At 40.1% G+C, this 25,544-nt stretch overlaps 1 protein-coding gene across 1 annotated transcript; it reads right to left on the bottom strand.

Annotated features, from left to right (window-relative positions):
• Window positions 1-186: 186 nt before the first annotated feature.
• Window positions 187-25,447, bottom strand: cd109 (CD109 molecule). The gene is made up of 33 exons (XM_034899327.1): window positions 25,295-25,447; window positions 23,870-24,036; window positions 23,359-23,387; window positions 22,360-22,596; window positions 20,784-20,909; window positions 20,272-20,311; window positions 20,064-20,145; window positions 19,857-19,950; window positions 19,164-19,308; window positions 18,367-18,476; window positions 17,616-17,891; window positions 17,038-17,139; window positions 16,812-16,874; window positions 16,152-16,325; window positions 14,726-14,878; window positions 14,133-14,222; window positions 13,539-13,608; window positions 13,326-13,437; window positions 12,672-12,789; window positions 12,205-12,318; window positions 10,727-10,945; window positions 9,819-9,963; window positions 9,369-9,545; window positions 8,238-8,319; window positions 7,382-7,610; window positions 6,468-6,639; window positions 5,617-5,807; window positions 4,053-4,208; window positions 3,246-3,311; window positions 2,688-2,821; window positions 2,096-2,252; window positions 1,907-2,009; window positions 187-817 (listed from the first exon to the last, which is right to left on the bottom strand). Exons 1-33 carry the CDS (start codon window positions 25,369-25,371, stop codon window positions 615-617), a joined length of 4,413 nt encoding a protein of 1,470 aa, XP_034755218.1. The 5' UTR covers window positions 25,372-25,447; the 3' UTR covers window positions 187-614.
• Window positions 25,448-25,544: the final 97 nt, after the last annotated feature.

The raw sequence follows: 25,544 nt of genomic DNA, 5'->3' as shown, positions 1-25,544 counted from the left end.
TTTACCGTTATGACTGTCAAACTAGATAATAAAATAAAGTTCTACAGCGTTTATTGTTTGTTCATGTTTCACAAAAGGTTTATCCTGAGCCAAGCCGAACAACAAAGATAGAAATCATATCACATATTTTTCCCTAAAACGTGGCAGAAGACACGAGAAGAAACTTAACAGAAGATCATGGATATACAAATGTAACAGTCCCATTTAATCTAGGGCAGAAATCTACACTGGATTTGCTTAAAGTGTCCAATTACTTTTATACATCTCTTAATACATCGTTTAAGTGCACTTAAAAACACACATCATATTTTAATTAATGCAAGGTGGCAGGCAGGATTAACAGTGAAACCAGAAGGTCACATATGATAAAAAGATTATTTATGTAAGAGAATCTCCCTGGATATGCATGTATGTATAATAAATGTTCCCATGACACAAAAACATTGAGCTCAGCAGTATTTAGTGGCTGTGTTCAAATGCACAGTGAATGATTCAAGTTGTAGAATTGATGCAATCAACACAATGATATGACTAAAACAAATGATTGAAAAAAAAACATGTCAAACAATATATGTAAACTTCATCTGCAAACGCTGAACATCTGTTGGACATATTTACATAAGGATGCTGATGAGGAGGAGGAGCAGAGCCGGGGTTAACCCATGCATTGGGAGGCTTTGGCTGCTGTTAGACATCACGCTGGTGTCATAATAGTCATAGTCGACTTGTCTGCACTGACTGCACTCGATGCCGCAGAAGGAGCAGGCGGACATCTGGCTCCTCCACTCCGACGTGTACGTTCTCACCGTCCTCCGTCCTGACCAAGACAGGGTGGACAGGTCAGAGGTCAATGTTCAACATCATCAAGTGTATACAGGACCATGACCAAAACCCCCACGCCATAAAAACTGTTTCTTCCTCTCTGCAGTCAGTCTCAACAACAAGGCCCCAGACCCCCACTGTCTCTTACTTTACATTTAAGTATACTTACTGTGGCAATACAACTTTAATATTTCAATATATATGTCAACACTGAATGAGTGTTCTTGTGTTTATTGCTATGTATATAGTTAGTCTTTCGTAGATCCAAACCTGCAAAGGGTTGGTGGTTTGTAAAACCTGTGCTTAATATATTGGGTACCCCTAAAATCTCATCTGGGCCCGGCCTGGCCCCCCTATATTTGAAATGGTCTAGAACCGCCACTGTTTGATGCGTCTGACATGAAGCATCTCAATTATAAACATGAGTCTTTCTACGTTTAATTTCTGTTCTCTGTTAGGTTTGTCCCTGTCACTTACTAGCCACTTTGTGTCATATTTGAACATTTCTTTACTCTATGACACCATACCAATGGTGTTTATGGTGTTATTTGTTGAATATCGTTAGTAAAAAATAATTTGAAATGGCTCTTATAATATACACTATTTGTTGGACAATGCTTAACCTTACAGATTGAATTGTGCTTCATCTGCGTTTTCTTACTTTTAGTGTAAACATTCATTTAAACTTTGAACATCCCTTCTTTTATTAGGTAAAAAGTCAGAGTTTTTGCGTTCAGCTCAGAATTTTATCCAGCAAGAGGAAATTATTTGTGCAGTACTGTGTACGCAACTCAGCTTAAAACAAAGGTTGGGTCAGTACGCCCAGCTGACTCACCTGATAGACCGTGCACCCCCTGTACCAGGCCTCAACCCCTACCGCAGTGGCCCAGGGTTTGAATCCGACCTGTGGCCCTTTCCTGAATTCCACCCCACCCACCTTTTCTGTGTTTCTGATTGTGTAGCAACATTTAGCTTAGCATTAGAAAACAAGTGATTGAAGTGTGTGTGTGTGTGTGTGTGTATATGGTAGTAGTATATAAAACCATGTAAAAGTGCAAATGGAGATGATTGTGAAACTTCTTACTTGGTTCATAATAATCATAGATGACAACGTTGGCCTCCTGGACTTTGGCGACTTTAAACTCCACAATCAGAGGAATCCGTATACACATCTCGTCCGTCGTCACCTGGAAACACATTCACATGTTATAGTCTTCGACCACCCGGCTCAGACCGTGTGTCTGTGATCCAGGATGTTTTCAGCCGAGCTTACAGAGTCCAAGTACAGGACCACTTTCCCCGGCAGCGTCTCCACTTTCTTGATGACCTGGTCGATGGGGACGCCATCTGGCATCAGGCGGAAGCCGCTCAGGAGACCCACCTCCATGATGGCCATGCCCGTCGCTGTCAGACCCAGATCCTCTGACAGACTGCAGGACAACGTTACAAAACCAAATTACATCAGTTGAAGAAAAAAAAATATGCCAACATTTAAAGAAGAATTCCAGTCAATTTCAACATGTAGCTTTGCTGTTTTTTAATGTGGACTGCTGCCAGTAGAAAGAAAAATGAAACCAATCGGTGCTGTCTACACCAAGTTATCCTCCTGCTAGAGTTAGCACCAAACAGGCTTTAACAGGGCATGTTTTAAACATGTTTTTAGATTTTAAACATGTTCAAAACGTCATTAAAAGTGCCTACCCATTTGCAGTTATCCCTTTTGAGTGAACACACTGAATTTGATGTGACACATTGTGTTTTATGGTTTTGTAAAGCGGTTTAATAAATGTTTTGAAAGACATCCCACGGCATGCTGTTGATTGTTATGCTATTGTTATGTAATGTGAAGAGAGAAACCTGCTCACCTGCTACAGATGTACAGATGCGAGACCATCGCCGTGTCAAACAGCTTGACGTCCAGATTAAAGGCCTCACGCTCGCCGGCGTCTCGCCGCCTCCTCATCAGCCCCTCGTTCCTGATGTTGTAAAACACGTTCAGCTGAGGCGGAGGAAGAGGTGCGTTCACGGGAAGGAAAAAATAATCAGATGGTTTTCAACAAAGACTGAGCATCTTAAATGTTCTCTAAGTGACGGTGGGTGACGTCAGTTCTTGTATTGTCAAACAAAACGGAGGTTAGCTCCAGACAGCTAGCTAGACCATCTGTCCAATCTGAGTTTTACTTCCCAAGGTTATTTTGCAGAGCCACCGTCCATGACGCTTGTGATTGGTTTAAAGAACTGCCGATAAACCAGATGACAATTTTCTCCCATCCAGGAATGCTGTGTGTACTAGCCAGATTTGCGCCCCTGATTTGCATAAATTAGCCTGAAACTCCATTTTTTGCAAATGAGGCGGTGACAACTCAAAGCCCCGCTGTTTATGTGACAAGAATAAAGTTTATTTGTTGTTTCTGTGGCGGTACCTGAAACATGGCAAGTCCACGACCTTCTGCAGACACCCTCAGGTTCAGCTCCTTCTTTGGTTCAATCTGAAACGGATCGACATGCAACAGATTACCTGCAGATCAGTTTGGCCTTTATTTTCTGCTCCAACATGAGGTGAAATGACCGGCTTAGGGGTGGAAAGTGTGACTGATTTTAATGACCCCGTTATGTTTCTCTTTCTTTAAGCACCAAAAATAAGGACAGTTGAAAGTGCTCATATTATGCTCATTATTAGGTTCATAATAGTATTTATGTTCACATGGTTGAATTTTCCAAAAACACCATATTTTTGTTTTACTGCGATTGCTGCAGCTCCTCTTTTCACCCTGTGTGTTGAGGTCTCTGTTTCATCTTTGTACCAAAATCGCATGGGTAGGTTTTTTTTTTCAAGTATGTTTGTGTGTGGAAGCACAACAGACACAAAATAACACCCCAAATCCCAGAAAAAAGGGATTTTTTCCCCCCATAATATGAGCACTTTAAATAACACTATATAGGGAATGGTGAGTGAGTTAGGTAATGGTTTCCAACACAACTAAAGTGTTTCAGGAAGAGAAGCTGGACCAATAGGCATTATGAGAAAGATCATGTTTTTTAACATGAAAGCATGTAAACCTATTCTAGGTTAAGGCAAAAAATAACACATCTGCACCCCCTCTGTTTGACCTGAGCTCTCATTGGTTCTTCAAATTTTCTGATAATCAACGGGTGCTGAATCATTACTGCAAACAGATCATCTTCTAATCGGCGTTTGTTTCTGATAAATGTGACAGGTCTCTGTGCACCTGCTTGCTCTGGTGCAGCAGGTAGTTGTCCTGGACGATGTGGAAGAAGGCGGCGGTGGTCGAAGGGTCGGCGTTCACTCTGATGATGAGGTTAAAGTCGTGAGAGCCGCCGTGTGCTGCAAACATGGACAAGGCCTGCAGAGCCACGACCGTGTCCTAAGAGAGGAAACACGAGTCAGGAGTCATACTGTACATCTGCTCCGAAACATTCTGTTACAGTCCAGTTGCTGATAGACTTGCTTTGATAGTCGCCGCTGAATTCCTGTTTACAGATGTGTACGTGTCGTTTTGCGAGTGTGTTCATGTCTGCCTTTACATCTGTTCTTGTAAACAAATAGAGTCATCTGAGGCTGACAAAGCCTGAGAAAAAGCTGTTTTCAATGTACTGTATTTGGAGCCACTGAGGCAGCATGTATGTCTGTGTGTGTGTCCATGCGTGCTGCAGGGTTAATTGTCCTGTCGTCGCCACATGCCCAGACGGCCACAGTCTCATGCCGATGTGACACAAACCACAGACTCCTGCTGAAGGGAATTTCTCTTTTTGCATTAATGCACTTTATGATTGTCTTCAACTTCAGACTGAGCCTTAAATCCTTTAAAGCAACATTTTCAGCTTGAGATCCAAAAGAGGAATTTGGTTTCTCCCCTAGAAACTCATTCTCATGAATGGGTTTGTATGGTATTGTACTAAAAGTGATACGGAATCAGGTGACTGCCGGTCAGTCACGTGACAGTTAACTTTAGCGGTCTTTACAGTTAAGATTTAGCCAACAAAAAAGTGACTATAAGTCGGGTACTCGAAAAAGAAAAAAAAGAATTGGTAAAGAAAAATTTCAAAAGGCTCAGAAAAAGTGGACAAACATTGAAAAAGTGACAAAGTCTTTGGGGGTAAGCCACAAAAGGGTCGAATAAGACGACCACAACCTTGATAAAAGGTTTTTTGTTTTAAATTACCAGGTTGGCGGGAATTCCGCTTGAAAGCCCTGTGTGACCCACACAGGGCTTTTCGACCTCCTCCCTACGCAGATCTTCATGCTCTTGTACAGAAACTGTCAATGTGGTGCATACAGTCATAAATACGTGGAATATATACAAATTACAGTGCATTACTTTTCATAGCTTTATGTACGAATGGTTGGGCTTTGAATTTGAGCAATTGAACATAGTATCCAAACAGTGAAATTTCAACTTCTGTGTCCGTAATGTGATGCCAAAAATCCTTTTCCCCAAAAACTAATATGGTGAAAACTGTAAATCAGTGGATACATTTTTTTGAGTGGCACAACCCCCTCAGAAATGACTTGTTTCACTATCAGAATTTGATCCATCTGGTCTGATAACATTTGGAAAGTCTATATGAGATGCACGATTAATTCATTTTATCCCGATGTGCTGTTGAGTTAAAATGAACTAAAGTGTGCGTGTCCATGGTGATGAAGGAACATGACAGTCAGCGCAACAGCGTGGCTCATTGATGGGTTTACTGTGATGCACACATAATACTGTTTGTTAGTGGAAACATTCATTGTAGGTTTATGGTCTTTTCTGAATATCAGAATCTCACCTGAGTGCTCCCGAATCCTCCGTCTGGGTTCCGCTGTTGGCTGAGCCACTTCATGAGGCTGAGAGCCTGCGTGACGTTGCCCTGTTTGTGTTGGGCGAGCAGCAGGTACGACACCATCTCAATGTCTGCGGAGCGTGGCTGCCATGACGACGACAGGCCACCGTCTGGGGAAGACCACATCGGCACGCCATCTACTCACAGAGTAGAGTACGAGGAGATTTTTATGGAATATAAAAAAAGGAGGCAAATATTGTTGTTTTTACTTCACTACATTAATTCTATAACTTAAGTTACTTTGCAAATTTAGACTAATGACACAAGGCATAATCAACAGATAAATAATGGTGTGTTGTCTAATAGCTTAAGAATCATATTTATTTATTTTAATATTTATTTATTTATTGGGGATTTCTACCCAGCTGAATATAAAAGTGAATTAAATAAGCTCCATCTTTACCAGCTGCAACATTATAGTGATCAACACATTAATGCATCAATAATTAAAATATATATTAATAAAAATTTTGAATGCAGGACTAGCTTTATCCATAAAAATGTACTTTATTCATTATATTTTTTAATGTGATTCTTCAAAGTAGCTATTAACTAAAGATGTGAAAATACATAGTGCAGTAAAGTATGGAGTAGCATAAAATGGAAAATACTCAAGTAAATTATTTCAAAATTGTACTTAAGTACATTACAGAGAATTTCAGAAATCTTCTCAGCCCTCACACACACACACACACACACACACACACACACACACACACACACACACACACACACACACACACACACACACACACACACACACACACACACACACACACACACACACACACACACACCTCTCATCTCAGCTCGTCCAATCAGCTGGCTGATCGCGGCGCCGGCGCTGGGGCTTCCAGACAGAGCCAGAGCGTAGGTGAGCAGGCTGAGGCTATAGTTACTGGACACCCCAAGAGCCAGGCGGGTCTCCAGGAACATCAGGGCCGCAGACACCTGGCTGTGGTACTTCACCTGACAGAGGTGAACAGCGTCTCACACAGTCGCAGCAAGATGAAGCATGAACTTAGACATTTATTGACCAACATCCTTAGACTAAACGGCAAACTATCCCTGACATTACCAGTTAACGCTAGCGCGAGCTAGCAGTTTGATTGACAATGCTGAACAAGACATTTTTGAGCATCCACATCTTTGAAATATACAAAGTATATAAACACATAGTGGATAGGATCAGAGTTTTTTAAAGATGAAAATACAGACAACAGCCAAAAACAAGTTGAGGTCTATTTTAAAGTCCATAGCGTGAGCATGGTTAGCATCGCTAAGTCTCTGTCTTGATTAACAGGTCCTAAAGCATTTTAAAATAACTAGGACCATCATCTATCAAATGAACATCATGCTGTATTGAAGAAACCTTTAAACTAGCGATTGAAACCATGACCTCATCATGAAAATGTTTACTGAGGTAATAAATTAAGTGAGAAGTAGGCTCATTTTCTCATAGACTTCTGTAGAAACAGACTTCTTTTTGGAGCCAGTGGAGTTGCCCTTTACTTTAAATTCTTAAAAAAATAAAAAATGGATATACTGTTTATTGATCCCCAGTGGGAAAATTACCATTTACACTTTGTTAGTAATCTCTACACACAGGCCTGAAATACACACCTATATTCAATTAGAGAGAATGAAGGTTTAAGGAGCTTCCTCATTGGCTTTCCCTTGTCATACCCGGAAGTTGGACGCTTGCTCTCACCCTGATGTTGCTGTCTTCCAGCAGGGCGATGAGGACGTAGGCTGTGAGGGAGACGGGGCCGTCCAGGCCTCCCTGGAGCTCGGTGTGGATGACGCGACCGGGTTCAATGTATCTCCCATCAGCGTCCTGCCGGTCTCCTAACCAGGCCGCCGCTCCCTGCAGCACTTGTTCGTCGATGCTGATGAACGGCCGCGCCTGCAGGAAACACCTCAGCACGAACGCAGAGAGCCTGCAGAGATTTCTTTTGTCAGTGTTTCTAAAGAGGAGTCATGTTCCTGTTGCATGTACAGAATTAACTACTCAATAAGGCCGCGTTCGGACAGCCCGCGTCGGCCGTCTGTAGGTCCGGCCAAAACATGAGTCTTTCCATTCATTTAAATGGGGTTAAATGTAAATGGACTGTTTTTGTTCAGCCCTTTTTTTCGTGGCGGTGGCCAATCATGTAACCAGATAGACTCGTCAGTGTGCTGAGATATGTTTAAGGTGAGTGTGAGAGTCCTGTACAGGAAACATCAATGCATCTAATGCTGTCACAAAGTTTTAAACTGCCCAGGAGTTTGTGTAATAGCGGAATGTTTTCTGCAACGATCAAAGCACTCGCTGGTCTCTTTTCTCTCTCTCCTGTAAAACAGAGATGCCCTCAAGGGCGGCGGAAATGTCAAAATCTATAAACTAGCTGACGGAAAACAGTACTTTTAAAATATAAAGTCTACTTGTGCTCTGTTCGTACATAACAGGATGTCACACAAGTGGGCCGCCACACACCACACAACCCTGCGGAAAATCGCCAGATTTTTTGTTTTGTTTTTGGTTTAAATAACTTTAGGTAACTCCTAACTGTCTATGGGTAACTCACCAAGTGCTTCCAGATGAGTCCTGGTCCCCAAAAGCACTGAAGGAGCCGTCTGCTCTCCGAAAGGACAGCTCCTGCTCATAACCTGGCGAGAACATCGAAGATTAGACAGACAGCGGTCAGGTTAACCGCAAAGTATGTGCATAAAAGTTCCAGACATGAATACAGAAGTCAAATAAAAACCAGACAGACAATGAAAATAAACATGAAAGCTGATTATTTTACTCAATAGACTGTTCTTGACATAAGTGCAGCGATAGACATGTGTCAATTTTTCAAAGAAACACACGTATTATTGGCAGAAACTCCTTTAACAGGGAGGGGAAAAAAGAAAAAAAGTGGCATTATTGGCAGAAAAACAATTGCAGGTGAGGACATATGTTTCTTGCATTTGCTAGTGAGATTACATTTTACAAAAAAAAATGTGATCAATTTTGTATAGAAAAAAAAGTATCATTTAGGAACCGGTATCAAAGAAATTTATAGGATAAATTAGGGCTGCGCAATAAATAGTTTTTTCCTGGTTTTAAAGGCTGCATTGCAGTAAAATGATGTCATTTTCTGAACTTACCGGACTGTTTTAACTTTTTAATTATTTGCCTTTTCCCACTTAGTCATTATATCCACACTACTGATGATTATTTATCATAACTCTCATTTTTGTAGTTTTCGTGTATTTTTGTGAAAGCACCTATAATATCGCCGCAATATTGACATGGATGTACTTGGTCAAAAATATTGTGATATTTTCTCCATATTGCCCAGCTCAAGCATATTTTATAGAATAAAACAAGTCTGTAATTTATAGTGTTGTCACTATTATCTGTATCAAAAAGGTTTGAAGGATACTCAGCCCTATGAACAGGGGACCAAGGAGTACTGTCACTTGGCTTCCAGGCTTTGTCACATGACCAATTCATGTTTCCATGACAACTATCCAAAATGTGATACATGGAACCAGCAGTGAAATTGTTTTTTTTTTACAATATAGCAGGCTAAGCTTATAGAAAGTCCAACATTTCTTATATTTCTAAGCAGACTTCTAGGATTACCTATGCCATCCCACTTAAAAAAAAAATCTGGAATTTCCCCTGCCTCTAAATATGTTAACGTGACTTAATGTCCTCTGTTTACCGTTCCTCATGTAGCCTGTTGCTCTTTCTGTGGTTTCTGTGTCCGTCTGTCCCACAGCGCTCAGATACTGCAGAACGTAGATGTTTGGTGCAAAGTTGATCATGTTCTGCTCCCCGCAGCCGTAAGGCATCTGGATCAAAGAGCCCAGGCCACTAATGGACGGGCCCAGGATGTCACCTTCATCACCATGAATACCAGACAAACCAGACATGATGGGGGAGAAGGGTTAGTGTGTACTGAGCCTAAATATCACATCAGGCAGTGAATAAGAAGATTTTTTTCAATGTCGCATCAGAGTAGTGACATAAATATTTGGATTCTTCAGAGATGCTTTGTCCAACTTAGTTAGGAATCGACTGTTTTACAGGCATCAGACATCAGGGGATCTGAATCTGAATGGGTTTCACGGAAGATCGTGACTCAACGTTTTTCAGGGTGGTGGTTACATACCGACAACCGCCACTGAAGCTCTCTCACTGCCCTCCACGACCTCTGCCGGGAAGCTGAACGTGACGACTTGACTGGAAAATGGATTCCCCAATGGAGGATGCTCAAACAGCAGCGAGGCGGAGAACGACTGCTCGAGTCCTTCGGCCTGCAGAATCAACAGCAGTCAGAAATAAACTCACAAACAAACGTGGTGAGTACTTTTTCTGGGAAAAGGCAGAGCTGTAAAACCACTTCAAGGTTTTGGTTGGTCACAGTGGCGCAACAGATGAACGCTGCAACACATAAACAAAAGTACAAACCCAATATGACAGCTTCAACACTCACTGCCGATAATGTTCTGTTGACGCTGAACCTCTGACTCCCTACTTTACTATGACCCATATGAGTCTTAAGGAGTCTCTTGATCAAGGCTGCGCAATTTCGGGCCTGGGGGCCAAATTTGTGCCCCGTTTGTTTTGGCCCTCCATGGCATTTGACATGCCCGTGCCTAACCTCCTCTTACTTTGAAAGTGCTGTAACAAACTAACCATAATGACTCTGAAACATCCATTTTGTGCAACATGTAGTTAATCTGATTTTTTTGGCAATATAAGGCACAAGTCCTGTTACACGTCCCTATTAAATTACATGAGTAAGCTTTATCTACGATGAATTTTCAGAAGTACAATATTCTTCAACATCAACATTTATTTTGACACGTGGCCTTCCATCCAGGTACATTCTGCTCTAGAGGATTAACAGGTTAGGAAAGAAGAAGAGGAAACGCATTACTGCTACACAAAATAATCTGACCTTTCTCAAAAAGAAAAAAAAAAAGTGTATCTTCATATGTTTGCTATTTACTGTTAAAGTACCACCAAATACTTCAATTGCTCTAAATGATATGACTTCCCAGGTATGATTGTCACCTTGACGAGCACCATCCTGCGGATGAAATCGGACGCCGCGGCCGATATGGCTTTCACAGAGACAGGGATCATCCCGAGGACCAGCGGCTTGATGGGAACGAGGACGGACGCTACGTTCTGACTCCCCACAGACACATCGCGAACAACGTCCATGGACATCCCCTCAATGTCCGGGATGACAAACTCAAAGGTGCTGCTCCCGGCAATAATCACTGTGACCTGACAGAGAGCAAAACAAGGAAACAAAAGAAGATATAGGATTTGCAGGTTAAAGAGAAACTGGGTCACGTCTTTGTGATTGCAGAGTTGTATAGGATGATACTGAGGTCATATTAGATTATAGCAACCCAGGCTATATTATCCGACACTACCGCACCAACCCTGGGAACCACAGTTGCTTGTAATCCAACACCTGCTGTATTCTGGTGCCGAGGGAACTATATACTCCAGGATCAGACTCAGAATGATTACATTTAATCAATCCACACTCCTATCTGTAACTACATTTAAGACATGAATAACTCTCTTCAAATATATATTCTCAATAGTCAGAATGTAACTCAATATATCCACAATAACATTAGTAGTAAAATAGTTTTTAAGATATTTACAACTTTGAATTGAAAGTCAAAATTTAAATACTTCAATAACATACCAGTAACATAGCACAAGCACGTAGTTTGACAGGTCATGACTGTTTTCCCAAGATGGCGCCTTCCTGCATTACCAAACGGTAATGTCTTTATGAACTTTGTCTGTACACTTACAAAGTTCTCAATGCTTCAGTTTACATGTAGGGACCCTCATTATACTACCGTGGAAGTTTGAGCCTTGTTAGTAGTATAGAAACAGCGATTTATTTTTACATTTTCGTGCCCCAATAACTAGCGTTATAAGCTAACTAGCGGTTTGCCCTAAAACTGGTCCCATTCGGTTAGCATGAGAACATATCCCCAAGAACTTCAACTCGGTACCTGTAGGAGCCATTTGTAGCCACCTTTTAGTTAGGTTAATTTAGTTATTATTTATTTTAGCCACTTGGGGGAATATTGCACTAGGTGTGGCACATCATTGGGCATAAGGTTTATTTACAGGTGTGGCAATCACTGAGATGAAGGTGTGGATGGCGGGGAACACACGATTCTTACCGTAGCCGTGAGCGCCCAATCCATCGACGGCAAGCCACCGCACATTATTAATCAGACAGACTGAGTGAAGTACTATTTAATGTGAAATACCCATTTTTCTACTTTTATAATGAACGGGAACACCACCCAAAGAGAGACAATCAATGCCTGGACTTAAAATCTTTTTGCTACGCGTTGAGAACAACATGCCATCCATGCCGAGGCTTATGGGATAGCCTCATCAGTACCTATGTGTTGTTAACCCCTAGGTTCATTTTGCACCAGAGTTGTCCTTTAAGAGAGTTCCTGTGAAATGAAAGTGTGTACGGTCGTGCGGAGCAGCAGACTGACCTCCAGGTCCTGAGGGAGGTAGTTGAACAGAATGATCTCCAGCAGCAGCTCCTCCCCTCGGATGACGTAGGCCGGCAGGTTCAAGGACAGGAAGAATTCCTGGAACACTGTGAGCTGCAGGAGGGGTTACACAGACCCGTGATACTTTCTCATTGACTAACTAACAGAACATGCACAAATCAATTTTATTCAGATTATTAGTTTTGATTAGGACCTTAGGACCCTTTACAGAGACCAAACAAGAGCTAGACCAAACTTTATGATGCTAATACTACATTTGCTTTTGGGCAGTGGTGGAATGTAACTAAGTACATTTACTCAAGTTCCCGAGGATTCTTACAGACTTTTACTTAAAGTGCTCATATTATGTTTTTTTCCTTTCTTTTATTGTGTTATTAATTTGTTTGTTGTTTCATGTTACAGGTTTAAATGAAAAAGCCCAAAGTTATTGAAGTGAGGGTTGATACCTCTGCAGGCCTCTCTACGACGCCCAGGCCCAGGTTCTCAGATATGACGAAGGCGGTGGCTGTCCAGGTTGTGATGCTGTCTGGTACAGTCAGAGGTATCGACAATAACTTTGAATTACTGCCAAAAAGGATAGGAAAAACATATATTAAAACAAAGGTAAACAAATTTGATTATTAACATATACTGTATTTACTAGGGAGCAACCAATAAATCAATTATCGGCACCAATATTTGGCAATTACCCGATTAGCTGTTTCAGTGTTTCCTCTAGCAAAAACGCAAGTTTCAACATTAACCAGAGTGTCTGGGTTGTCCACTTGGATTTTTTCAGCATGAGACGCTTCATTTCCTGCATTCTGGAGAATTTTTCGGCAACATTTTGTTCTTTTCCTGCATGCACATGTCTTAATTTATGAAAATATTATTAATTAATGAATTAATCTGATGCCTTGTTCAAAACTTTCTGCAGATTATTTACGTGTTTCGGGATGTTTTCTTAAATAATGATGCACATCTTAACAAATGTTTGCCACAGCATTTAAACACTTTGACTTCATTAACCCTGCCAGTTTTGATTATTGGTGTGGTTGTAAGCCCCCCCACCCCATCCACCATCCATCCAGTAAATTACGCCTATGTTTCTGAGGCTTCACCTTGTGTTCATGTCCATCCATATCCAGGTCTCTGGAAAGTTCCAGCGCTCTCGTGGCTCCTGTTGTTGCTCCATTTTGTCTGTCAGGAACAATTGATGCATTCCCTCCCCTGCTGTGTAAGAAGAGAAGGGTCAACTGAATTAGCATTACACAGTGAAAACAGTGACGGTAGAAAAAGCAAGCGTTTGATTATTGTTGATTTTTAAAACTTACAAAATTCAGGCCTCAGGGGATGGTTCATCCTGTGTAAACTGGCGTCGGTCAACACAACAAGATTGCATTTCTGCACAAAAAAATACAAATTTCACACCACATTGTAGGAGAAACCAAGAAAAAAAAAACAGATTAATATATTAAGTGCATCAGCAGAGAATTGACATTGACATGATCAACCATATTATCACAATAAGACCAAGGGTTTGTGTGATGATGGGGAAAATACAGTTTGTCTTAAATATGGGGGGGGGGGGTATTGCATGTAGCACTTTGTGCTACATTTATACATATAAAAAGTGCTATACAAATAAACTCTGTATTATATTGTATCTACAAAGATATTACAAATATTCCCGTGTGCCAGCATACACACAATCATGTATGGCAGGGCAAAGGGTAAAGATTACAATATGCTGAAAAAGACTTACCAACTAAAAGTAGGGTAAGAAGTTTAAAATGTTTCACTTTAGGTGAGACAGAAATATGATCAGGTGTGATTGCAGTCAATACAACGCTCTGCTGATCGAACACACAGATATAATGGTTTAGTGATAGAATAGACAGATGTGATGTGTCTCTGGGGAAGCTAACCTCAAAGATGGAGTACGGATCTCCCATTGTCATTGCGTGAGAGTAGGCGTCGGCCGTGGGAACGTCATACTCCATCATCTCTTTCAGCACCTGTGAAAGCAACACCAGCATATCCCCAGAGCGACAAAACAGAAAAGAGCACTTATTGTTTAAAACCAGTTTGACAGAGAGCAAAAAAAAAATTAAGCACCTCAGTTTGCATTAAACCAATACTGGGACGGGGGTAGCAGATTGTGTTTCATAGAAATACCTGCTGAGGAGGTTAGGGCTGGACATTTAACCTTAAAACTGTTGGAAAATATTAAACCGGAGAGGACACTGGGGAGATATGGGAGCTTTTCGTATTCACACATCACACGATAGACTGTAAATGACAAAGCCAACATGTGACACTTAACTGTCTGAACAAAACAAGCTTTAAGATGAGTCTCTTTTGAGGGTTTTCTGGGTTTCCTGTGCACATTTGTTTATCTTATGTTTCGTAAATATATGTATTATGGTTGTTGTTGTTTCACATGTGTTCAATCGATAAATCATATCAAACTGGAGAAAAAGTTGAAGGATATGAACAAAGATCCGGGCATTGTTCTCACCGTTTCCTTGGTGATGTCATTGTGTGATCTCTTCCACTCGGTCGCCTTGTCGACCACCAGGATGCCGACCAGAGAGGCTGGCTCCGACACCGCGACCCTCAGTGTGACCTTGTCAGCTGGCCGCGGCGTCGTGTCACTCCAGCTCAGAGACACCTGCCAATCATAAACCACCATCAAATCCCCACTTTAGACCTCTGTACACCAGCAGACATTAAATTGAGCAACGTAGCCATTTTTTTTCTCACAAGAAACTGGTTTGCAAAAGTAGTGAATTATTTCATTTTTGCCCAAAATAAGGTATCGGCATGGCTGAGCCAGCAAAAGAGAAGCAGAAAGCTAGGAAAGCATTGTTTGGAGGAACAGAGAAAGAGGAAACGGCAGACTGACTAGGCGAGGAATCAGATACAAGTAATATCTATTCCGAAGCTGTGGGGGGGCTCTATAAAAAAATCTGCCGGCAAAAAGCGGAGAAATGGCCAAAACTGCATAGTGCCCCTTTAAAGTGAGTTTTCTATCTCACACCAGACAAACCAGAATACTGATGACATGATCTCTTTTCCATTCAAGTTGGTTACAAGATTGCAGTTTATTTCATAAATGTGCTGTCTCTATTTTGTAGAGAATTATTACATTTTTTGTTCAAATTATAATTTTGTTTATTCAAAACAAATAAGTTTAGAGACCTAACGGCAAAACCACACAAAAGCATGAATTTATTTACCAAAGACGCATGGGAACGCTTCCAAAGACTTAACGGTGTGTTTCAATTAAAAACCACCTTAAAGTAAATGGACTGTTTTTATATATGTACAGTACATAGCTCTTTTCTAGTCTTAACAACTACTCAAAGCACTTTTACTTAGTACAGGAACCATTCCCCATTCAAACAGATCCACACACTGTGGCCGAGGCTGCCACACAAGGTGCCACCTGCTCATCAGATAAAGACTCATTTACACTCTGATGGCGCAACTCGGAGTTCAGTATCTTGCCCAAGGACACTTTGACATGGGACTGCAGGGCCAGGGAATGAACTACAAACCTTCCGATTGGCAGGCAACCGCTCTACCGCTGAACAGCAGCCGCCCCTACGTGACTTTTTTTGCATACATTTGGTTACCAGATAGCAGTATATTTCATAAACATAAAATTAAATTGACTTTCTGGTGGTCCCTGCTCTGTCAAGGTAGTAGACTCAAAGATAACCTCCAACTTCCCCTTTATCCAAACCCTTCACAAGCTTCTGATTGGGTCACGGTTTACAAAACCTGTAAAACTGTAAAGCTAGTTAGCATTAGCTCCACCTTTCTGTGTGCTGGCTTTGCCACCTTGGTAACATGTCATACTCACAATACTCTAAACTAAAATGTCACTTTCTTGTTTTAATTAAGCAAAGAAATTGAAAACAAGTGAAACAATAAATCACCTGGTTTTTTAAAGTTTGGATGATGGGTATCTGCATGGCGTCGTTGACGATCTCTCCGTTGGGACACACACAGTAGACGATGACGCAGGCCAGAGGAGCCCAGCTGATTTCTGGGACGAGAGTTACAACACCAGAGCTTTTCCCAGCAGAAACCACCTGGCCTTTGGACTTCACCTTAACACACAGAAAACAGATGTATTCTTAATGCTTTTATACATTTTAGACTTAAAGCTGCATTCATTTTTTGGTTTTTGTTGGACATTATGGGGCAGACAAACTCCAAACCAAGCAGGCAGACAAATTGTGACTTTCTAACGTTGTTTAATATAAAACTCTATTGATAAAGCACTTTTGTTATATAATGCTAAAGAAGGGATGCTCACAAACTGCTACTTAAGTTGTAAAAACACAAAAACTGGAAGAAACTAAAACTTTGCAAAATAAATTAAAATATATGAGAATATAGCAACAGCGAACAAGCTATAAAATAAGAAAAAATCATACAAATCGAATAATTTGAGAAAGTCAAGTTTATTCTACTGTTCCACTTCATGCAAGTCCCTCTAAATTAAAGCAGTGGACAATTATATAAAAATATTAATCGATTAAATGCAATATATTAAATGAATGAATCTTTCAGTGTCAAAATATTGTACTCACTATGTAGTGAATCTCAGTCATTTTAAAATTCCTGTCAATGTGCAGCAGGAGGGGTGAACCTACCTGAAGGAAGACAAGATTGTGTCATGACATCTTAAATGACTGTGAGTACACAATAAAAAGTAAATGCACATCTGGTTTTTAAAACTGTTGACCAAAACATATTTCCACAATGCTACTAGATGGAGCAATATAATAAAGATGTTATGAAGAGCCTCAAATTTACCGCTAAAGGCTCGGAGGGTTTCTGGATCTGCAGGTAGGAGTCACTGGGGGATGTGTAACTTCGAAAGACTTGTAGAGTGTTTTGACTGTCCTCAAAATATGCCTGAAAAAAAAAAAAGAAATAACATGAATGTGAAAAAGCCCACAGTGTTCTCTCCTGGTGCCAAATAATCTTGCAGAATATCTTTTTTGATGCCTACAGATGATTTAAAATTAAGCTCCAGGAGGCATCAGAAATATCCTTCTATGCGGATGATACCCCACTTTACATTTAAATTAATTCTATAAAAAAAAAAAAGACTACTGTGTTCATATTCCAGGCTAAATATTAATAGTATAGCCATCCTTAGATTGTATTAGTACATTAATGTACTTTTGTTGTTTGTACCAATAGGAAATATACAAAATGTACCAACAAATGTCAATGAAACTGTGACACGCAGCTGTAAATTTAACAATTTTATCTTTTATTCTGGCATGTCTAAGCCTACTCATGTCATTTTTTACTATGCAACCAGAAGATAGTTTGCAGTCTGGTTAAAGGGGCAAGTTTTTAAGTTGATAAAAAAATCATCTTACGTCAATCGTGAGTGTTTCTGTTTCATTCATGAGCTGAATGTTGAGGGGTATGACTCCATCTGCAGGGACATGAAATTCCATTTCTTTGGGCAGCATCTCCTCTGGAAGCACATCTTTCGAAGGGTCCGACATGTTTAGTAGCCAAGGCACCATTTCCTCCTCCTCAGCCATTCGCGTACTCCACAGACTTTGCTTTTGTTGCATCACTGACACTTTAACAGTCTTCTGTTGATCCTCTGGTGTCAGGGGCTTATCGTTGTATGTAGATATTTTTAGCTACAACAAGAAAACTATTGAAAAGATGCTTTCGAAATACCCTGTGTCAAAATAAAGAGCCGTGTGTGAAATCTATTGTGAAGCGTACAGAATCTGAAATAAGAGGCCGTTGTCCTCAGATGTCGGTATTCAATATGTTGATGACACTTTTTGTACTTTGTAATAAGAACTTGTCATTGTGAATCAATTTTGCTCGTTTTATCAGAAAATACCAGTTTATGTAAATGTAAGAAATGTGTTTGGTTATTTACATTCATTTGTAATGTTAATGTGATGGTGTTAGCAAATGGGCAATTTGCACTCAACCCAACTATAAACAGACATTTTACTCAACAAGCTTAATTTGTATATATATATATATATATATATATATATATATATATATATATATATACACATATATTTTTTATTTTTGTTATGAACACGAAAAAACATTATAAGTACATTAAACTATAAAAATATTTGCTTTCCTTACCCTGGCAGTGAAGTTCAGAGAAGGCCTTAATATTTGGGAATAGCCATCAAAAGAAACTTTATATCTGTACCTCGCCAAAAACACCTTTGCCGTACTGCTGTATGTGAGACCTGAAATATGAGAAGCATCAGTATTATCATATTAATAATCGAGCTTGGTCACTAGTGGAAAAAGAAGGAAACTGTTAATTCAAAAGAAATATTGATTCTGTCATCTCATAACTATGTGTAAATCACTAATCTGTAGAGCAGTTTATACCGTGAGAAAGTATGTTAAATAAAAACTGATGGTGCAACACATGATATGTTTCAATAGCTTCCTTCATTTTGCTCTGGTTTCATTTCCTCAAAGACTCAAAGATAGTGTGCTATTGTCAACGCCTCAAATTCCCAGTCTAATCCACAGTTTAATTTTGCAGTGATCGAGACATGCCAAGAGTATTTTTGTGGGCTCGGGATGGGATCTGAGTGACAATTGATTCCCGTATCACCCTCTATTGCATAGCACCCCCACCCTTCCTCCATACAGCTACTAGTCGCCAAGGAGGACGCAGAAGCTTTTAAAAAAAAAAGAAAGAAAAAAAAAGATTGTAATTGTAATTATCTTCCCTCGAGTTTCTGCGTGTAAAGGTTGCCGGACAACACTATTTTTGTGAGATATTTACTTTGTAGAGAATAAAATCATCCTAAATTCCCAGAAAAAAAATGCTGAGGACTTGACCTCAGTGTCCTATGCTTGCCGATTTATCCATACAAAGGCCCATGAATAAGTTTAGCCTGGAGGTGAAAATGGATTACCTGTGAGCTGCTCAGTCACATTAACAGCGATCATTAGATACTGATCATCCATGTAGTCGTCCAAGGAGAACATCTTGAGAGCTCGTTTGCTCATGGGGAAGTAGGAGCTGGGAATGTCAAACATGAAGTCTGTGCTGCCTTTGATCTAAATCAAAGCAACAGTGATGCCAGATGCATATTCATTCTTTATTCAAACAGTATTTGTTAGTTTATGGTTTGGTCTGCAAAAAGTCAGTGATGATAAATAACCAGTTCAAATGTCAAGTCTTCAAAATTATATTTTGTCTAACAGTCCAAAAACTCCCAAGTATTTATGATAAAACAAAATAGTCAAATAACTAGCAAAGTAATTTGTACATTTGTACTTTCTTTAAATGTACTCTTCTTGTTAGTGCTGGATGCAGTAGGTTACACATCTTTTGGACAAAAACCTTAAGCATTTACACAGAAAAGGGCAGGTGTGGTAATAATATAACATACATTTACCATGATATGAACGCAATTTTACATAAGAAACCTGTGCGTGTTTTATCCTGTGATTCTTAATAGACCTGTTATTCTTTTATTCATCTACCAGGTTTGTGTTATATGACCCCAAGATAATGTTTATGTTCACTGTAATCAGATTACGATCAATATTTTCCTCAGTCTGCTTCCAAATTACATTATGAGCTTTGAATAAAAATGACACACCTCTCTGTCTTCGTTATATGCCTCGTTAACACCATAAAAACTTCGGAGGAACGTTATATTCATGTGTCCCTTAACAGGCTTTCCGTACATGTACCTGAGGATGGAAACACAATGATCTTAAATAATTCTCCAAACAAGAAACAAACTTATAAAATTACAAAGTATTAAAACTGAGAATATGTAACCATGAAAAACAAAGGTTCTCACTTTGCTGTGACGGAGCCCCACAGAGTGTCCTCTTTATATATGACATCCGGAGCGTTAATCACAACTTCAAAATTTGGCAGAACTGCAAACAAACACACACAATGAATGGGGTTTAGGCATGAAAAAGAAAATCAAATATTGCAATGTATTTTGCAAGACATTTTGTTATATTAACATAAAGATGTGAAGTCAGAGAAAAGGTACGCACCATAACGAGCCACGTTGAAATGCTTCTCGCTTGAAAAATTCTGCAAAACACACAGAAAATAAACCTTTTCATTGAGGTAACAACATGACCGTTGCTGTGGTTCCACTTCCAAGACAAACTTTATATAGTTTCTTTTATTAATCTAACAGATTGTTTTTTTAGTGTGGAGTAAGCATTCCTCAAGAAGGGGCATTTGTAAATCTGTAGACTTTTAGTCTTGATAAGTCTTTATGATGTTTGAGCATCACCTTAAAGGCCAAGATATACTAGCTTTTTAACGCTGCAAACGTTTGGACAAGTGGCGGCCTTTTTTCTAACTTTAGCCTGCCCTCATTTTTTTGTCATGAACGCGTTTGGGGTCTTGTGCCTCAACAGTCCAACCATTAATCACTGATATAATTACAACTATATGTAATTATACTGCTCGGCTACAGCACTCTGTCTGTTCCTCTGCTTTGGTTTTACTCACCACTGAGACTGACTTAATGCTGGGTAAGAGGTAAGCGACTTACAGCGACTGTAGTAATGATGGTCCATTCACCCAGAGGCGGGTTTTCAGACAGCTGGTACTCTTGGGACACAACCCCGAGGAAGCTGTCCAGAGACAGCCACTGTCTGACCAAGTCCCCCCTCGGATCCTGGATCAGGTACAACGTGAAAAGAGACATTAAAGATGCTCTGCCCTGGAGGACAGAGCTGCAGACAAGCAACAAACATTTTCCATTTCAGCATTTTGCATTGCGATGTTGGTTTGGAAGACGTTCTGTCAGTGATACGCTCAACGTACCATTCACGATTTTAAGTTTACGATAACTTTTTCTCAGGATGTTTTATGTAACAGAATGAGCTGCCAACAAATGACTGGAAACCATTACTTCATTCATATAAACAGGGCAAAACAAAAGATGTATCCTCTTGTAAAAAGTGAAACTGAAATTTTATCAATCCTAAATAACAAAAAGTAAGTGAAAACATTGATATATTGCTAAAACATTTGATAGTGATGGTCATACCGTTGTACCCAGGACTTGCTCATCTAAAACAAACATGTTTGTCTAATGCAAAAAAGCTTGTGGGTTATTTGTAAAGTAATGTTGCTGAGTTACTGTTGGTTTGGTCTCTTGTTTTAAAGGTGCTGTAGGTGGGATTGTAAAGATGCAGGGTTTAGCCAAAATATTTGAACATCGAGAACTTCTAAATCCCTCCTCCTTTCCAATAAAGCCCAATCCTGTCTCCTATGACCTTCCCCCCCATGCATTTAGACACACCCCCTGTTCCTGATTGGTGCATCCTTGCCTACTGCACCTTTAAGCGAAATGTACGTGTATGTGTACATTTGTACGTGTATATTTGATGTACTGTATGTGGGCATGGATAAGTGTATTGCATATTGATGGGATTTTACACATCTTCTTGTCATGGGTTGTTTGTGATGTAATGGTATGTATTGTGTGTCTAGTGTGGACCCCAAGAAGGGTCACTGACTGCTAAGGCATCAGCTAATGGAGATCATTTAATTAACAATTTATTGGCTTTGGTGCTCGTCTTTTTGCTTTGGTGTTGTGTCTTGCTTTGTGCTAAGCTCTGCGTTGTCGTGTCGTCTTTCTTTTTGTCTTTTAAAAATCGAGGGCAGGGAACTGAGGATGAAAAATAGCCTTCTGGCAAATTCTGTCAATTTTAACCAATGTAAAAGCATATGTTTTATTAATTTGCACCTTTTATAAACAAACTGAATTGAATTAAAGAGCTCATATTATGCTCATTTTCAAGTTCATGAATACATTTAGAGGTTATATCAGAATACATTTACATGGTTTGAATTTTCAAAAAACAGTATTTGTTGTCCTAGACATTGCTGCAGCTCCTCTTTTCACCCTGTGTGTTGAGCTCTCTGTTTTAGCTACAGAGTAAGACATCTCACTTCTGTTCCACCATTGTAGGGAGTCGCACATGCACAGAAACTAAGGACTACTAGCCAGTAAGGATAGAGTATAGAGTAATAAAAGAGTATGAGGGTGTGTCATGCCAGCAGATGGACAAGCATTTTAACATGTGTCACTTTGTGCTGTGTATTGAAGTTGGACTCACTCTGATGATGATGTCCACAGGGCTGACGTAGGGTTTCCCGTCAGGGTGAATGGAGACCGCTCTGATCTTGACCGTCTGCCCCGGCATGTAGGTCAGTTTGTCTGTCTGAATGAAGGTGGACAGGCCTTTGGCTTCAAAGTGCAGCTGTGTTGAGTTGGAGAATACCTTGATCTTGCCCATTTGACCTTTAACCTCCAGGTAGTATGGCTGCCAGTAGCTGGACTCGCTCTCGCTGATCTGCAGGGGTTAGATTAGGGTTAGAACGCAAACACCCGGGATGGGCATTGTGAGGGGCACGAGCACAAGGGGACCTCTGGTGTGAATAAAAACCTTAAAAACCTTAAAAAAACAAGTTCAGTTATATAAACCTGCCCCGGCCTTTCTCCTGAAGAGATTACAAAAGAAATGAAAAAATATAGAATGATAAAAATAAATACCCTGGCCCAATATGAAAAAAATCTATCCCAATGTTAAAGGAAAAAAGTCTAAAATACATTTGAATTACTAGCCTTTGAGGTTAAAAAGTACACATACCATTTAAAATTAGTAAATAAGTGCTGAGGTTTAAAAGGGCTTAAAAAATCAAAGAGCCAAAAAATAAATAACCATAAATATTTATAAATAACAATAGATGATTTAAAACACATTGCCAGTTTATTAAGAAAGTTCCTTCAATTAGGGCTGAAGGGCTTTATTCTTGACTCAATACATCAATGTCGATATTGTTGATGTGTATATTTAGATATCTATCTATCTGTCCCACTATCCATCTATCCATCTGTCTGTCTATCTGTCTGTCTGTCTGTCGGTCTGTTGGTCTGTCCGTCTGTCCGTCCATCCATGGTGTAAATACATGCATAAATGTACATGTGGTAATCATTTACTTACACTTTCTCAATCATCTTTTGAACATGGACAACTCCTAAACACCTGGTTTGAAACTGACGACTGGCCGCTAACAAGGCTAAAAACTGAAATATAAAGACGTGTCATACTTACAGCTGGTAGAGTCAGCAGCCTGGTTGAACCTTTGAAAAAAGAGTTTGACAGTAAAGAGTTTTAATTACATGGCAAAGTACAAACCACTGTTGGACTATTAACTCACGCAGTAGTTCAGAGAGAGGCGACCCGCGCCCTGACCGTTGCTTGTGAACGACTTTTTTACCCAATCAGGACCAATTAACCTGTTCACCTGTGGAATGCTCTAAACAGGTGTTCAGCACTCCTCTACAGTCCAGGTCTTTTGTCGCCCATTTTTTGGAACATGTTGCAGGCATCAAACTCAAAAGGAGTGAATATTTGCACACAAAAAACAATAAAGTTTATCAGTTTGGATATTGAATATCTTATCTTTGTAGTGTATTCAGTCGAATGTAGGTTGAAAAGGATTCTTAAATCACTGTTGGTATTCTGTTGGTATTTACACAATGTTCCAACTTCTTGGAATTGGGGGGGGGTTGTAATTTATATCAGAGGAGTCCTTGGTTGATGACACACAAACAGGTTTTACCTCCTTGGACAGTAGTGAATTCTGAGGCCACAGTCTGGTTGCCCTGAACGATGCGGGCAGACACATTGACGGAGGAGCCGGTCAGGATGGTGACGGACACTGATGTCGGGACTCCAGGGCGCAGGACTCTGGGGGCCAGCAGCAGGTAGGAGGGCTGAGGGTTGGGGCTGGGAAACCAAGCACGTTGGGTTAAAAACACAACCACGCTGAGAGAGCCCCGGGTGAAATAAACAGAGATATGGACCCTTGTCACCGGGAAGTATGCCGTGATATCAGGTCTCGCAATGTAAACAACTGCTTCAGTTGGGGGGAGGCGCTATAGAGAAACCTTTAGGGGAGGCGCTATAGAGAAACCTGAAGGGGGGCTCTGTAGAGAAACCTGTGGGAAGTGAAGTTGAAGTGAAGAAGTGAAAAATGAAGTTTTTTTGTGATAGTTGCAGGCAAAAATCATTAATTATGTGGCAAGTTTTCTTAAAAAATGCAATGGAGTATGCAGGATTTTTATGCAATTTTGTGAAATAACGCAAAAATCACAAAAAAAAATCATTTTTCCTGATGGACTGTCTTATGAGTGTAGGTTTGCTGATCTTGTATATTTTTTCATCTTCCCAAACAAATGTCATAAAAAAAACATACACAGTTTATTCTGACTTAATCACACACTGTCCTGCTGTCACATGTTTTCACTACAGCACCAATTGCAGATTAATGGACCGTTAAAAATAGTCCTGGACAAAAGCACAATTTCCTCCCTTCTGTTTAATTAAAAGGCTTCTTGGTTGGAACAGGAACAGCACTGGTAGGGTGAGTAAAATCAGATGGTCAAAATGGTCAAGATGAGCCCAAAGATGTTAATGATAACACATCCTAATCATCTTAACTAAAAATTTATATTTAGTGGAAAATCATCAAAAAAAGACTCAAGTGATGTTTGTGCACAAAAGTCCACTGTAAATCAGACAAAAGCATGTGCCAAAAACAGTGTAACTGTGTCAAACCTCCATGAAATCATACATTTTGAAATAAATACATTGGGATTGTTATGAGATCTTATGTTGTTGAATATTGTTGTGCAAAATTTTGAGATCCTGAGCATCAAAAGGTGTTATTTACTTTCTCTTTTAGTTTATATTTAACACCAAACTCCTTTTTTTTTTACATTGACGGGACATTTTACATGTGATGGTTTGTCTAAATTCACACAAAGAAACAATATGTGAGTGATGTTTTGTCACTTGTACTCATATTTTAAGAAAACGTTCACCACAGATACATTAAACATGTAAACATTCGATACAACATGAAAAAAAATCTTTTTTGACAGAAAATAGACGTCAGACATTTCAGAGATCTCCCTGACTCTGCACCTGTAACTTTACCTGTGTGTGTGTGTGTGTGTGTGTGTGTGTGTGTGTGTGTGTGTACCTGTGCGTGGTGCTCTGGGCGCCGGCGAGGACGGTGAGGCAGAAGAACTGCCACACCTGGAGACGCTCCATTTGCATGAATGACCCTCACTCCAAGTGGCTTCACTCAGTGCTGGGAGCAGGTGGATGTCTGCAACGGGCTTCATACCCGCAGATAGTGGTGTCGTCGTCCTCCTCCTCCTCCTCCTCCTCCTCCTCCTCCTCCTCCTCCTCCGATCACCTGAACCAGTGCCAGTGTACCTGAACCCCCC

Source organism: Etheostoma cragini, chromosome 18 (assembly GCF_013103735.1).
Source record: "Etheostoma cragini isolate CJK2018 chromosome 18, CSU_Ecrag_1.0, whole genome shotgun sequence".
NCBI classification, from domain to species: domain Eukaryota; kingdom Metazoa; phylum Chordata; class Actinopteri; order Perciformes; family Percidae; genus Etheostoma; species Etheostoma cragini.
Note: the sequence above shows the minus strand (reverse complement) of the source record. Positions and strands in the feature narration are given on the sequence as shown.